General features: G+C 35.3%; 1 protein-coding gene across 2 annotated transcripts in view; it reads left to right on the forward strand.

The window, feature by feature from the left end:
* PIAS1 (protein inhibitor of activated STAT 1) overlaps positions 1 to 15,934 on the forward strand; it is a 127,926-nt gene that overhangs the window by 95,568 nt on the left and 16,424 nt on the right. For both annotated transcript variants that reach the window (XM_057723026.1, XM_057723027.1), the window contains exons 7-8: positions 1,941 to 2,046; positions 12,420 to 12,493. In XM_057723026.1, the coding sequence (XP_057579009.1) occupies positions 1,941 to 2,046; positions 12,420 to 12,493 (180 nt within the window). The remainder of the gene's footprint in view (positions 1 to 1,940; positions 2,047 to 12,419; positions 12,494 to 15,934) is intronic.

Genomic DNA, 15,934 nt, shown 5'->3' on the forward strand with positions numbered 1-15,934 from the left:
GAACATAGACCTTTTCACTGAACTTGTACTTGTGGTTTCTACTTGATCTCTCCTTAAAAATTTATATAAAGCCTTAGGGTGATTCCTAGTTCTGAAGATTCAAGCTATCAGTATATAATTTCACAGTGTTAATTAGCATTTCTCCAGTTTTTATCATACTTGAAGCATTAGTCAAATAATAAAGGTGAATAAGGATTTTTTTCCTAAAAGATGCTTTTTAGTTTTCTATTAGATGGATGTTGTATGTCTAAAATTTTGGCAAGTTTTAAGGTTATTTGTTCTTCATTAATAAATTGTGGGATTTATTAATGAAAGTAAATTAGCTTTTTAAAAATCTTTTAGTTTAATTTTTATTTTATATTGGAGTATAGTTGATTTACAGTGTTGTTAGTTTCAGGTGTACAGCAAAGTGATTCAGTTATATATATACATATATCCATTCTTTTTCAGATTCTTTTCCAATTTAGGTTATTACAGAGTACTGAGCAGAGTTCCCTGTGCTATATAGTAGGTCCTTGTTGGTTATCTGTTTTATATATAGTAGTGTATATATGTTAATCCCAAACTCCTCATTTATCCCTCCCAAATTAGCTTTTTTGATACTTCATTTTTTTCCTGGAAAATGTGTAGCACGTGAACATGGATAGGTTTCTGAGCTCTTAAGTGAAAATTTGACCTTCCAGAGGGTATTGTAGGATATAGTCTCTTCTTGCCAAAAGAGGAGAATGCATTTTCCAAAGTGTGAAAGTAACTGAAAGTTGAAATGTACATGGACTAGGTTAGGAGGGTCAAAGCAAATGGTATGTAAAATTAAGAACTATAGAGAACTACACTGGCCTTGGCCGTTAGTCCATTGTCCTGACATCCCTACTCTTTTCTTGACTTCTAGTGCCAACTTTGTCACCAGACAGGTGCATGATCATGAACAGATTACATATGTTTTTTAAAATTTAAATTAAAAACATTTTTGTGTGCCTCCATTTTGTCAACCCTTTACTTAAGAAGATACTTGCCCTACCTGTCTCTTACAGGCCTTCTTTAAGATTTAAATGAAGTGAATAGTATATATTAAGAGTACATAGAAAACTGTATGTAGCTAATACGTGGAAGATAGCAATAATTATTTTTCCTTTTGCTTCTTTCCAAATATCTTGATCTTCCTCTAGATTCCAGTACCAAGTAGAAAGCGGGTCTTCTCATTTAGATCTCTCTCTTAACCCTTCATAAGCCTCAGCCTTCTTTTCTTCCTCTCATCCAGTCATGTACCCTTTACTTTGCCTGGCTTGTTGATTATTTTCTTTGTCCCCCTTCTACTACCATCTCTGGGTAGTCCCTCTGCTGGTGATGGATATTCATCTGTTCACTTGCCACATCAGCAGCTTCTCTTTGAAAATATTTTATATTCCTTCTGCTTGTTGTGATAATAGCCCAAGTAGGGTCTTTTCAAGAACTAGTTAAAGGCATGGAGAGAAATTAAATGATATAAATTAGGATGCCGATCTAATTTGTAATTTTTTAAATACTACTAAATATGGTATATGATGACTTTGACATCTTATTGGCCTTAGTTTATATTTATTTTTAACAATGTTCTTTTACATAAGTGCCTAAAATTGATTAGCTTCAAGCATAGGTAGTCAGGTAATACAGAAACATGACAGACCTGGCTTTATCTCTTGAAAGTTGCAAACTTAGGGCAAGTTCTTTTACTTCTCTGCACTTCACTTTCCTCATCCATAAAAGTAGGATTACCTCAGCAGCTTTTTGGTTAAGATTCAATGAATTACCATCCATGAAAACACCTAAGATAGTGCTTGGCACATAGTAGGTGTTTATTAACAGGTGTTAATTTTCTTTCCCTATCATTGTAGGATTAAAATAGATGTACCTATTTACTTACGTATGTTGTTTGTTTTCTACATCTTTTTTTTTTTTTCCAGAACTATTCCATGGCAGTGTATCTTGTAAAACAGTTGTCCTCAACAGTTCTTCTTCAGAGGTTACGAGCAAAGGGAATAAGGAATCCGGATCATTCTAGAGCTTTAAGTACGTATGATAACCTTATTTTATTTGTGCAGCTGAACTGTTTTGGTAAAGGTTAGAATAGTGTTTTCTCAACTGAAGAAATTTTAGGGTTTATTTTTTTACTAGAGCTTGTCACAGTAGGTTAAAACACTGAAAACCTTGTTTTGTGAGCTAGAGTAATTCAAGACTTACGAGTAGTTTTAGGGACTTCCTGGCAGTCCAGTGGTTAAGACTGTGCTTCCACTCCAGGGGGCACGGGTTCAATCCCTGGTCAGGGATCTAAGATCCCATATACCACATGGCACAGCCAAAAAAAAAAAGAGTAGTTTTAATATCTTTATCATGACCTCTATTTTATAGTTTATATTTTACTGATCTTAAAATTAACTTTGTATAGTCAGTACATGAACACTGAAGAATATTTTACCAAAGCTTCATAAAAATAAATAAATGTTCAGGAATTCTAAGAGATGGAAAGGAAATCTTGGCATATATTTTACAAGAACTATTTTATATTTAAGATTTATCCAGGAAAAATGTCCAGGGATATGTGATGGCAACATCCCTGCATAAACAAAGTAAAAAGAGAGTCACTGGGGTAGTAGATACAATAACTAGTCAGTTCTGCTTTTAATCAGTTATGTGCCCTTGGAAAGTCAGTCTGCTCCTCCGAATCTCTTATTCCTCATCTGTAACAAGAAGTTTATACCACATGATATCTAAAGTCTTCCAAAATCTGGGTTCTTAGATGGGAATAACTAGATGGTTCCTTTTGTCCTGTTGAACTTGGCAGGTAGTAAGGTGCAAATTGACTGTTCTGGCCTCAGTGTTTGAGGGTTAAGGCCAGAGGTTGACGGCCTTTCCAAGGAGGTGAACTAGGTTCTTCCTTTATTCTCTTCTTTGTGATAGATTTTTATGGATGGATTAGAGGATGGGGATGGGCACTTGGAGACCAAGGCTTTTACAGATAGGGGTTAGATAGCTACCCTTTAAGGGTGCTTGATGTGAGTTGATTAATGAAGCCCACTATCAGATTTGTAATTAGGAACATTCTGGTAGATAGAAACTGAAGTAGTAAGGCCACCTTTCCTCTTGCTTCCCTTTGTGGCATAGCTTTTGTTTTTTCTTTTAACCTGTTTCTATGCCAGAGTATAAGATCCCACTACCTCTGAATATCAGTATACCCTTAAGAGTCCACTGAAGGATTTTTCTGTATTAAAAGGACCCTTTTAAAAATGCAAATATTCTGAGTCAAGAGGAGCACCCTAGTGGCTAATATCTCTGCAGGCATTCCTTGATAGACAGTGGAGAGCTAGAGGTCTGGTTTGACGTCTAGGGGAGTGTAAGCACCATTTGGCAAGGACAAGGAGATAGTGGGGAATCCTGAAAGAAGAGAAGGGACAGACACCTGCTTTGAAAGAGTGCAAGAGAAGAATTTTTCTTTTTCACACTCCATTCCTGGTCATTTTCCTGAGAATCTTCATATTTGACACATAGTATTAGAATCTCATGTAATCAGAAAGTGTTATGGAATTATGTGAGCCTGTGTGGGAAAGGTTTTACCAGGAAATGAAGCTGTCATGTTGCTGCATCGCATCATCATCGGGCAAGCTGTCTTTGCTCGAGCTGTAAACTCTTCTCTACTCGTAGCTGTAGCACCATCTGGAGGGAGAGTGGGAAGGTGAACCTAGAGTTATTTCATTTACTGGAACAAACCACTGTTAGCCACTGTTAAGCAGCAGAAGCTACTTAATTCAAAAGCTGTTTATTTCATCTCTAATACATCCTGGAGGTGGAGAATAGTTGCAGATTGGGTAAGATTTTTGTTGCACTTTGTATCTTATCTTACTTATTGGCCTGGAGAACCAGCAAAACATTAATTTGGATCCTACCAATAAAACATTTGTCATAATTGACTAAAGAAAGGATTGTTTGCCTTTGTAATATCTCTAAGGAAATAAGTTTCCCAACAAATTAATTATGTAATTAAAAGATTGTGTGAAACAACTTGACAGAAGATGTTGATGAGTTTCTCAGGTGTTTTTGTAGAATCAAATTACCTACTAAATGTGTTCATCGTAAGTCATTCTTAATATTATCAATAAATTCTACTGGCAGAATTTTATCAATCAAATCAGACATTATGCTTGAAATAAAGTCAACAGTATTTAGACTTTTCACAGAGAAATCCACTCTGATTCGTTTGATTTTGTAGTTTTTTGTTTTGTGGTTTCTGTCTCTCTGTAGAGTTGTCCTCTCATAACCATCACAAAACAGTCCTTCACTAATTCTTGGTCAAGTATGTCTCCCCTCCTTTTTCCCTTTAGCAAATCACTTTAAAGCTTGGCCACATTTAAATAGTATTCCCCTTCTTTCAACACACTGTCAGCACAAGAAAATTGGTGCTGTAAGATGTGACTTCTCTAAATTGCCCATTTCTTCCTTAATCTTAATGTCACCATAACTGCTTTTCAACTTCGTTTGTACCCATCCTTATTTACTCTCTTCAGTCTCAGGAGGAAATGCTCCTTTTCCTGCCCAAAGTTAATCGTTTATTCATTTATTCTTCTCATTCAAGAAATTGTATTAAGAGTCTACCGTGTTCCATGCACAGGAGAATATAGCATTAAACGAAACACACATTGTCTCTGCATCCATCAGAAGTTTGCAGTTTGGTGGGAAAGACAATTAAATGATTGTACAAGTCATTAGTGAATTACAGTTGTGACATGTGTCTTAAAGAAGAAAGGGAACTCTGGAGGTAACAGCAGGAGAACATAGTCCTCTCTGGTGCTGTGATGTTTAAGACAAAGTTATAAGGATGAGGAGGAGTTAAGCCTCAAGATAGGAGGAGAATATGCCAAGAGACAAGGCCAGTGGAATTGGAGTGGAGAGAACAAAGGAGGAAAGTGGCAAGAGAGATAGCCATGGGGTGAGTTCATATAGGTGATATAAAGACAGGTGATAGAAAACCCTTAAAAGATTTTTAAGCAGAGTGGTATGATCAGATATGGGCAATAAAAAGATCACTTAGAAGACTGAATTGAAGGGGAGCTAGACTGATGTAGTGAGTGAGGCCCATTGTACAGATAAGAGATGATGACATCTTAAAAGAATGAAATCTGGCCATTTGTGACAACATGGATGGACCTAGAAGGTATTATGCTACGTGAAGTAAGTCAGACAGAGAACGACAAATACTGTGTAATTTCACTTATATATGGAATCTAAAAAACAAAACAAATGAATAAATATAACAAGACAGAAAAAAAAAGAGATGGTCTTGAACTAAAATAATAATGATGGAAATAGAAATTGATGGTTTGAAAGGTGTTAAAGGGGAGAAATGGTGATTATGTGTGGGGAGTGAAGAAAAAGAAGTGAAGGAGGAGTTATAGGTTTCTTACTTACTAGGCACAAGCTTACATGGTAGTGCCATTTACTGAAATGGAAAAGTGTTGAAAAGATCAGGTTGCAGGGGCAAGACCAGAGTGCACTCTTGGACTTTTGGTATTTGAGAAGTCTGTGAGGCATCCAGATGGAGCTGTTCAGAGACAGTATTACAAGGCCTCTCTGCTTACTTACCTGCTCTCTGTCGTGTATTTTCAGTTCCTTTCTCTCTGTAGGCTCTTTCTGTCAACCTTTCTGTCAAGTCTTTTTCATCCTTTAGAAAATACAAAAGCAAGCTACTCTCTAGATAGAGATCTGTGTTCCTCCTATTGTTCTCATCCTAGTTTCTTCAAAGGGTAGTCTTCACGTCCCTTTCTACCTCCTCACTGCAACCCATTGTGAACTTTTGACTCCCATCATTCCACTGAAACTGCTCTTGCAGGTGTCACAAGTGACAATCCGATCGCCATATTTAAAGTTTATCTTTTCAGTTTACGTCTTAGATGTTTTTGCTGCATTTCATACCAACAACTTTCTCCTTGAAATTCTCATCTCTGGTTTTTCTCAATCACTTGCCTTCAGTGGATTCTCTTAAAGGAAGCATCCTAAATGTTTGTTTTCCCTGCGTTTTTGTCCTTGATCCACTTCTCTACATACTTTCCCTAGAGATAATCACATTCATTCTTGTGGTTTAAATTAGCACCAACTCCCAAATACATATTTTCATCCCAGACCTTCCCCTGAATTTCAGATGTAGATAGACATAGCTAACTGTCTTCACCGAAACATACCACTGGTTCCTCAAATCCAAGTAGTGAAAACTGAACTCACCAAGTTCTGTCAGACATAAACCCTAAATATTTTTCAACTCTGTTGAGTTCTCTCTCTCTCTCTACCATCACTGACTTCATTTAAGCTCTCATATCCTGCCTTTATTGTAAAAAGCTATTCTTGAATTATATATTCCTCTCCTTTCTTGGCCCCCCTTTTCATACCTTTCTTATGGAAGCAATCTAAGGGATTAATGCAGATCTAATCTTACCATTTCTTTGCAATCCATGGCTTCCTAACACCAGTGGAATAAAAATCCAACTTCATTAGCATGACTTAAAATATTGCTTTCCATGGTGTGGCACCTGCCTATTACTTTCTGGTGTCATCCATGTTCATTCTTCTCATTCTTTATGTTCCGAAAATATTGAATTCTTTTCTTTTTCTCAGTGCTTTGCCAGTATTGTTCCCTATGCCTCAAACTTCTTGTTACCTCCTTTGCCTAATTCTAGTTATCCTTCATGTTTCACTTTTTCCAGGAGGTATCTCAGAACCCCCAGAGTTGATGCATTGACTTTGTTAGTTTCCATTACAGTGCATTAGAGATGCTCTCATTACATATCTTTGCTCTACTAGACTGTGAGTTCCTTTGGGCAGGAATTTAATCTTAGCTTTCTTTGAATTCCTTGTGCTTAGCTCAGGGCCTGGCACATAGTAGATCCTCAGACTTTTGTTAAGTTAACTGATGAAAAGAGATCTTGAGTGAAAGATCACATCTCTGTGCCTCTGTTTTCTTGCTTATAAAATGAACTACTGGGCTTAATATGTTCAATTGTTTCCAGCCTTAAAATTCTAAAAAGGATAGAAATTTTTTTAAAAATCTACAACAGCGCTAATAGAACACACTGTGATGATGGAAATTTTCTGTATCTGCACTGTCCCATGTGGTAGCCACTAGTACCATGTGTCTGTTGAGCACTTGAAATGTGGTAGTGCAACTAAGGAACTGAATTTTAAATTTAATTAAATTTAAATTTAACTATAGCTACATGTGACTAGTGGCTGACTCTCATAGCACATAACAGTAGGGATTCTCAAAGATTAGTTTTAAGTGTGGCTAGCTGTGTCTTTACATGGGTCATTTAGTAAAATACTGTTACTGTTGCAGCTCACAGTGACTCAAGAAAACTTGAACACCTGGAAGACTTTATTATGTCTTGTTTTTATTTTTCACTTTCTTATGAAATTTAACATATGATTCCCACCCCAACCCCACCTTTCTTTCCTTATTTTGGTTCTGTTTATTGAAGTATAGCTTACAAGCAGTAAAAATTCACCTTTTTAAGTGTGCAGTTTGATGAGTTTGACAGGTGTATGCAATCATGAACCACATACCACCAGCAAAATATATAACATTCTTCACCGCAGAAAGTTCCCTTGTGGCCCTCTGCAGTCCATCTCATCTCCTTACCCCCAGTTGCTATAACCATTGATGTGATTTCTGTCTCTGTAGTTTTTCTTTTTCCAGAAAGTCAGGTATTTGAAATCTCACAGCACGTGGCCTTTTCTTTTTGGCTTCTTTCACGTCGTGTAATGCTTTTAGGTTCATTCATGTAGTTTGATCCTCCTTATTACTGAGTAGTGTTCATTTTTCTGTTCTGTAACTTGCTTATCCATTTATCAGTTGATGGATGCTTAGATTGTTTCCAGTTTTTCGTTATCATGAATAAAGCTTCATATGAATGTCTCAGTTTTGTGGACATACGTTTTCATTTTTCTTGGGTAAATACTCAGGACTAGGATTGCAGGGTCACGTGATAAATGTATGGAAAAGAGGTTGGCAGTTTCTTATAAAATGCATATTCCATTTGTGCCTTCCTACCAACAAGATTTGAGATTTTGAGTTTTTCCCCACTCTCTCTAGCAGTTGGTATTGTCAGGCTGCTTTGACTTTTTTTTTTTTTTTAACCTGTTCTGGTCACTGTGTAGGTGATATGTCATTGTGGTTTTAATTTGCACTTTGCTAGTAACTAATGATGTTAAGCATCTTTTCATGTACTTATTTGCCATCCTTATAGCTTCTTTGATGAAATGTCTATTCAAATACTCCCCCCATTTCTTTTATAGTTTGTGCTTTTTGCATGCTGTGAAATCTTTGCCCAGCCCAAGGTCACAGATTTTACTTCTAGAAGTTTTATTGCTTTTTGTCTTTGATATAGGTCTACAATTTATTTTAAATTAATTTTTGTATATGATGCAAGGTAAGCTTAGAGATACCCAATTGTTCCATAACATTTGTTGAAAATACTAATTTTTGTCTCCATTTAATTATCTTGTCACCTTTGTCAAAAACCAGTTGACTATAGATGTATGAATTTAACTCCATTATCTTCCATTGACTTATTTGTCTATCCTTATACCAGTAACACAATCTTAATTACTAAATCTTGATAGTAATTCTTTTTTATTTTTAATTTTTTTTTAATTTAGTTATTTATTTATTGGCTGAGTTAGGTGTTCGTTGCTGCATGTGGGCTTTCTCTAGTTGTGGAGAACAGGGGCTACTCTTCGTTGTAGTGCACGGGCTTCTCATTGTGGTGACTTCTCTTGCTGTGGAGCATGGGGCTCTAGGCACACAGGCTTTAGTAGTTGTAGCGTGTGGGCTCAGTAGTTGTGGCGCACAGGCTTAGTTGCTCCATGGCATGTGGGATCTTCCTGGACCAGGGATCGAACTGTGTCCCCTGAATTGGCAGGTAGATTCTTTAAATATTTATTTATTTATTTATTTATTTATGGCTCCATTGGTGTTTTTTTTTTGTTTTTTTGTTTTTTTTTATAAATTTATTTATTTATTTATTTTACTGGCTGTGTTGGGTCTTCATTGCTGCACATGGGCTTTCTCTAGTTGCGGCAAGCAGGGGCTACTCTTCCTTGTGGTGCGCCGGCTTCTCATTGCGGTGGCCTCTCTTGTTGCAGAGCATGGGCTCCAGGCACGTGGGCTTCAATAGTTGCAGCACATGGGCTCAATAGTTGTGGCTCATGGGCTCTAGAGCACAGGCTCAATAGTTGTGGGGCAGGGATTGAACCCGTGTCCCCTGCATTGGCAGGCGGATTCTTACCCACTGCGCCACCTAGGAAGTCCAGTAATTCTTAAAATCAGGTAGTTCTCCAACTTTGTTTTACTTTCAGAATTGTTTTGACCAAATACAGCATATAAAAAGATAATACCTAGTGATTAAATAGAGTTTATTCCAGGAATATCAGGTTCATATTCAAAAATCTATCAATATAATTCACCTTCTCAGCAAACTGAAAAAGAAGATGATCATATGATCATCTCCATAAGTGCAGAAAGAGCATTCAAATTCAATATCCATTCATGGTAAAACTCAGCAAAATAGAGGGGGGGGGCGTGATTCAATGTAATTAAGGGTATTTACAAAAAGCCTTTAGCTAATATATTTAATGATAAAAAAAACTTCACCCCATAAGATTGGGAATAAGGCAAGAATATCTTTATTAACACCTCTATTTAGCATTGCCCTTAAGATCCTAGTCAGCACAATAAGGAAAGAAAAAAGAAGCATACAGATTAGAAATGAATATTAATTATTGTCTTTATTTGAAGATGACCTCATTGTGTAGAAAAAAAATCCCAAAGAAACTACAAAAAAGCTAGTAGAGCTAATATGTGAGTTTAGCAAGGTTGCAGAATACATGGTCAGTTTGTAAAAATTGTATTTCTACCAGCTGTGAACAATTGGAAATGGAAATTCAAATAATAAGAATTTACTGTAACATCAAAAACTATGAAATACTTAGGGATATGTTACACAAAATATGTGCACGATTTGTATGCTGAAAACTATAAAACATTGGTGAGAGTAGTTAAAATAAGACCTGAATAATGGAGAGATACAACATGGTAATGGGTCAGAACACTCTATTGTTATTGGAGAGATGTCAGTTCTCTCTAAGTTGATCTATAGGTTAAATTCAATCCAATCAAGATCCTAAAGTATTAAAAATACCTTTACATGAAAGAATTGATTGAGTCTATAATGGCAAAGGTGAAAAGCAAAGGTTTTTTTTTTTTTTAAATCGAGTTGATTCTAAAATAATTTCAGAAAATTCTTTAACCTCCGAAAGAAAGTGAACATACAAATCACGTTTTAAGTTGCAACAGCTAATATTTATTGAGTATAATGTTAGCTTATTTTAAAGCATTTTGTTTGTGTTAATCATTTAATCCTTAAAGCAATGCTATGAGGTACTATTATTATTCCCATTTACAAGATGATGAAACCGAGGCACTGAAAAGTTAAATGACTAAGGCTGAATTATAACCTAGGCTGGCTGTAGATCCTGTGCTGTGAACTACTACCTCAGGTTGCCTCTCCTTTTTCATTTTTTTTCGAAGTACTAACACTGAACTTTGTTTTGTATAAGGCTGATATTACGATCTATGGTATTGCTTCATTTAAGTGGAAGTTTAAATAGACAAAATGTAAAGTTAGTTACTGTTCCCATTGCTGTGTGTATGGTGGGTGTTAGAGGAGTGGTTGGTGAAGACATGCAGAATGGTTAGTAATCACACTAGAATTCTATTTACGTGTTTGTTTCATATGGCAATTGTTTGTCACCTTTAAAAAGATACTGTTCGTTAAGTGTATCTTTATAAGAAAGGATTGAGTAAAAGTGGGTCTATAATGGCAAAAACATACTTTTCATAATTTATATATAATATTAATTAGCATAAGTGATGTGATAACTATATTTTCTTAACTAAAACCCATGGATTGTGTGCCTTTTTGGATGTGATAGACAGCCTATGAGTTGTGTAGACTTTAAAATTTTGGAATTTCCAGGCCATAAAATGACTTTTTAGTCTGTCATCGGAATGACATCTGGAGCTTTTTAAAAACTACTCATTAGTGTCCCTCTTCCCCATTTTGATACAGTTAGAAAGCTCTGTAGGTAATGCTGATGTGCATCTTAGCTGAGATCCATTAGTTTATGGAGACAGTTGAATAGAATAGCTAAGATTTGGATCATCTCAAAAAAAAAAAAATCCAGACTGTATGATCATCAGGTTTAATAAAGGCAGAATTCTTAATTCTTATAAATGGTTATCAATTCAACAGACATCTGAAATTATTCTTCCTTATTCAAATACTCTTCCCTTTTCCATTTTCTTCTGTCTATCTGTCTGTCTATCTATCTGTATCAGTCAACTATTTGGTCACATTCAGTTGTGCCTCAGCTCTGAAATTCTGTGATTGACTGTGTCCATAACTGCTCCACTTGTGCCCCCTTACGCATATAGACTTTAAAGTTATTGTGGAACAGTTTCTAAAATTATTGAAATATTACATTTAGGCATTTCCAGCCTCACTTCTATGCTGAAGAACTTAATTAAATTCTGAGGTTTTCAGAAGTAACACGTCTTAGGTTTTCAGATGAGAAGTATAAAGGTCCTTGTTATATTCGACTGAAAGTAATAAGACATCTTTAAAAGTAGAATTATCAGTGCCTCCTCTCTTAAGAACCATAGGAAATTTGAACTGAGAAGACTTAGAGATTATCTAGTGTGGATTGTTATTTTCCAAGAAGTAAAATTTAGCTCAGAGAGAGGGGGGATTGACTTGCCCAAGATAGCATAATTAATTAGGTTATGGATAAATGAACATAAAACTCAAATAATTATATAGTAAAAAAAAGCAATTAAACTTTTTCCTTTTTATAATTTGAAATTAGAATTAATGTTTACAATAAATATTTTTACTATATGAGCATTGTAAAAACTGTGTGTTAGTTTTATAGTTGTATAGTTGTTTTTTATTAGTTTCTTTTAAAATAATATTGTCATAGTTTAAAAGAAAGATACTTTATCCAGTACATTAGAGTTATAAAAGGAAAACTGTCTGCCATCAGTTGAATATGTTAACCTGCTATATAAATTTCCTTTATGTTAGTGCAATGCAGTTTTTGTTTTGTGGGTGAGAAATAGGAAACTTACAGGAAATGGAGTCAGTCTGTAGATATACAATTGTTTTCCTTCCTTTGTTTTATTGTAGAGATTATAAACCTTATAATTGTTTTTATCTTTTCATTAAATTGGTTGGAAAATAATTGAAGAGATTATTTTTTAGTTCAAATTCCTCATTCTTTTTCTTATGTTGCATCAGTGATGTATCTTTAATAAACTTCTCTTTGTTTTCAATCAATGTCAGTTAAAGAGAAATTGACTGCCGATCCAGACAGTGAAATAGCTACAACCAGCCTGAGGGTTTCTCTACTATGTCCAGTAAGTGTTAACTAATATTTGCTCTCCAGAAGGTTTAATATACATTTTCTTTGGTTATTAAGTATTCCCAGTATTCAACAAATTCTGTTAACTTGAAACATGCCCACTTATTTGTTAGAGTTTATAAAAAGTAAAACACATTATATAGTCTTAGGATTTGAAATCTAAACAAATTCATGTCTATAAAAATTTTCTACTCTTAGTAAGTTATATTTAAATATTGCTTGTGGTTATTAAATGACTGTCTCATAGACTTAAGTGTAAAATCTCCAAATAAGGCATGTTTATTATCTCATTGTATATGTTAAAATAGTATACTTCTGAATAAAAATCTGGCCATGATTATTCACACATTCAATTTAACCATTTTGCCAACAATGACAGTAACAACAATTAAAAGCCATTCTGTTTAACCTGAATAATTGAATTGGTCATACATATAAAAATCAACTAGAAATGTTTTTAAACCAGAAAATGAGATCAATTTCAGTCATTTCTACAAAATAAGTATAATGCCCAAGACATACCAAATGATTAAACTGGTAGTGAAAAAGTTTCCAAAAGTGTGTTGTTAAGGTTTATTTCTTTAGTAGCTTGATGTTATGTCCACCAGTAGTAGGAATGGTAGTTGAATGATGCTTTCATACAAAAATATGTGAAAAACTAAGAGCAGATTACTTTGTTATTTTGAGAGCCTTTTGTTCTGTAATTAATCAAATTAATCATATTTAAAATGGAGAGAAAGTATGAAAAGTAAGAGGACTCAACTATTTCCTGATTTGCCAGGATTGTTCAGGCAACCCTGATATTGAAAGCTTTTAATATTGAAATCCTATTAATCTGAGATGAAGTTATTTATTCTTAAAGAAACAAGAAATTTAAACAAAAATTAAATGTTGTCTTGTATCTTAGTCATTTATAATTTATAAAACCTCAAACACTATGAAGAAGTCATTAGCTCATGAATTAGTTTATCATACGGTACTTTGCATAGCTCTTTTTTTAAAAAAACTTTTTTGTTTTATTATTTTAAGTTTTTTAATTATTTCCCAAATATATTATGCATTCATTGACAGAATTGAAGGGAGAAATAGACAACAACACAATAATAGTAGTAGACTTCCATACCTCACTTTTGGTTATGGATAGAACAGACAGAAGGTCAATAAGGAAGCAAAGGACTTAAACAACACTGTATACCAATTGGACCTAACAGATATATACAGAATACTGCACCTAACAAAGCAGAATACACATTCTTAACATTTTCCAAGATAGTGCACATGTTAGGCTACAAAACAAGTCTTACAAGTTTAAGATTAAAATCATATAAAATAGGGCTTCCTAGGTGGCGCAGTGGTTAGGAATCCGCCTGCCAATGCAGAGGTCACGGGTTCGATCCCAGCTCTAGGAAGATCCCACATGCCGCGGAGCAACTAAGCCCGTGCGCCAAAAAAAAAAAAAAAAAATCATATAAAATATCTTCTCTGATCACAATGCAATGAAACTAGAAATCCTTAATAGGAGAAAAACAGGAAAATCCACCAACGTGGAAATTGGGCAATACATTCTTAAACAACCAATGAGTGAGAGAAGAAATCACAAGGGAATTTAGAAAATATCTGAAATGAAAATAAAAATACAGTATACCAAAACTTACAGATTGCAACAGAAACAGTAAGAAGAGGGAAGTTTATAGCAGTAAATGCTTACATTAAAAAAGAAGAAAGATCTCAAATCAACAACCTAATCTTATACCTCAAGGAACTAGAAAAAGAAAAACAAACTAAACCCAAAGTCAGCAGAAGGAATGAAATAAAGATTAGAGCAGAGATAAATGAAATAGAGAATAGAAAAACAGTCCAAAAAAAATCACGAGACCAAGAGTTGGTTTTTTGGAAAGATCAACAAAATCGACAAGCCCTTAGCTAGACTAAGAAAAAAGGAGGGAAGACTCTCAAATAGCTAAAATTAGAAATGAAAGAGGAGACATAACTGATGTCATAGAAATTAAAAGGATTATAAGAGACTACTATGCCAACTAATTGGATAACCTAGAAGAAGTGGATAAATTCCTAGAAACATACATCCTACCAAGACTGAATCATGGAGAAATAGGAAATCTAAACAAACTTGTAACCAGTGAGGAGATTGAAGCAGCAATGAAAAACCTCCCAACAAAGAAAAGCCTAGGACCCCATGGCTTCACTGGAGTATCCTACCAAATATTTAAAGAATTAACACTGGGGGCTTCCTAGGTGGCGCAGTGGTTAAGAATCCGCCTGCCAGTGCAGGGAACACGGGTTCGATCCCTGCTCCAGGAACATCCCACATGCCACGGAGCAACAAAGCCCGTGTGCCACAACTGTTGAGCCTGCGCTTTAAAGCCTGTGAGCCACAACTGTTGAGCCCATGTGCTGCAACTACTGAAGCCCACGCTCCTAGAGCCCGTGCTCCGCAACCAGAGAAGCCACAGCAGTGAGGAGCCCACGCACCACAATGAAGAGTAGCCCCCACTCAGCGCAACCAAAGAAGGCCGGCGAACAGGAAAAAAAAAAAAAAAAAAAAGACGCAACACAGCCAGTTAAATACATACATACATACATACAAACAAACAAAACCAAACAACCACAAAAAAAAAGAATTAACACCAATCCTTTTCAAACTCTTAGAAAGAATTGAATAAAGAATACTCCCAAACTCATTCTGTGAGGTTGTCATTAATGATCCCGAAACCACACAAAGGCACAGCAAGACGAGACAAAATGAAACAAACAAAAAACCCAGAAAACTGCATACCAGTATCCCTGATGAATATTGATGTAAAAACCCTAAACAAAATACTAGCAAACTGAATTCACCAGCACATTAGAATGATCATACACCAGACTAAGTAGGATTCATAGCTGGAATGTAAGGCTGGTTCAGCATACAAAAATAAATCATTGTAATATACCACATTAACAAAGTGAAGGACAAAAACCACGTGATTGTCCCAGTCGATGCAGAAAAAACTTGACAAAAAGATTTGACAAAATTCAACACCCTTTCATGATAAAAACACTCAGCAAACTAGAAATAGAATGAAGCTTCCTCAACATAATAAAAGCCATATATGAAAAGCCCACAATGAACATCATACTCAATGGGAAAGTCTTGAAAGCTCTTCCTCTAAGGTCAAGAACAAGGCCAGGATGCCCGCTCTCACCACTGCTGTTCAACATAGTACTAAAAGTTCTAGCCAGAGCAATTAGACAAGGGGGAAAAATGATTGGAAAGGAAGTAAAATCTCGGTTTGCAGATGACATGATCTTTTATGCAGAAAACTGCAAAGATTCCACAAAACAACAACAACAAAAACCTGTTAGAAGTGAATTCAGCAGAGTTGCAGGATACAAAATCAACAGTCAAAAATCAGTTGCATTTCTGTATACTGACTGA

This window comes from Hippopotamus amphibius, chromosome 2 (genome assembly GCF_030028045.1).
Source record: "Hippopotamus amphibius kiboko isolate mHipAmp2 chromosome 2, mHipAmp2.hap2, whole genome shotgun sequence".
NCBI lineage: Eukaryota > Metazoa > Chordata > Mammalia > Artiodactyla > Hippopotamidae > Hippopotamus > Hippopotamus amphibius.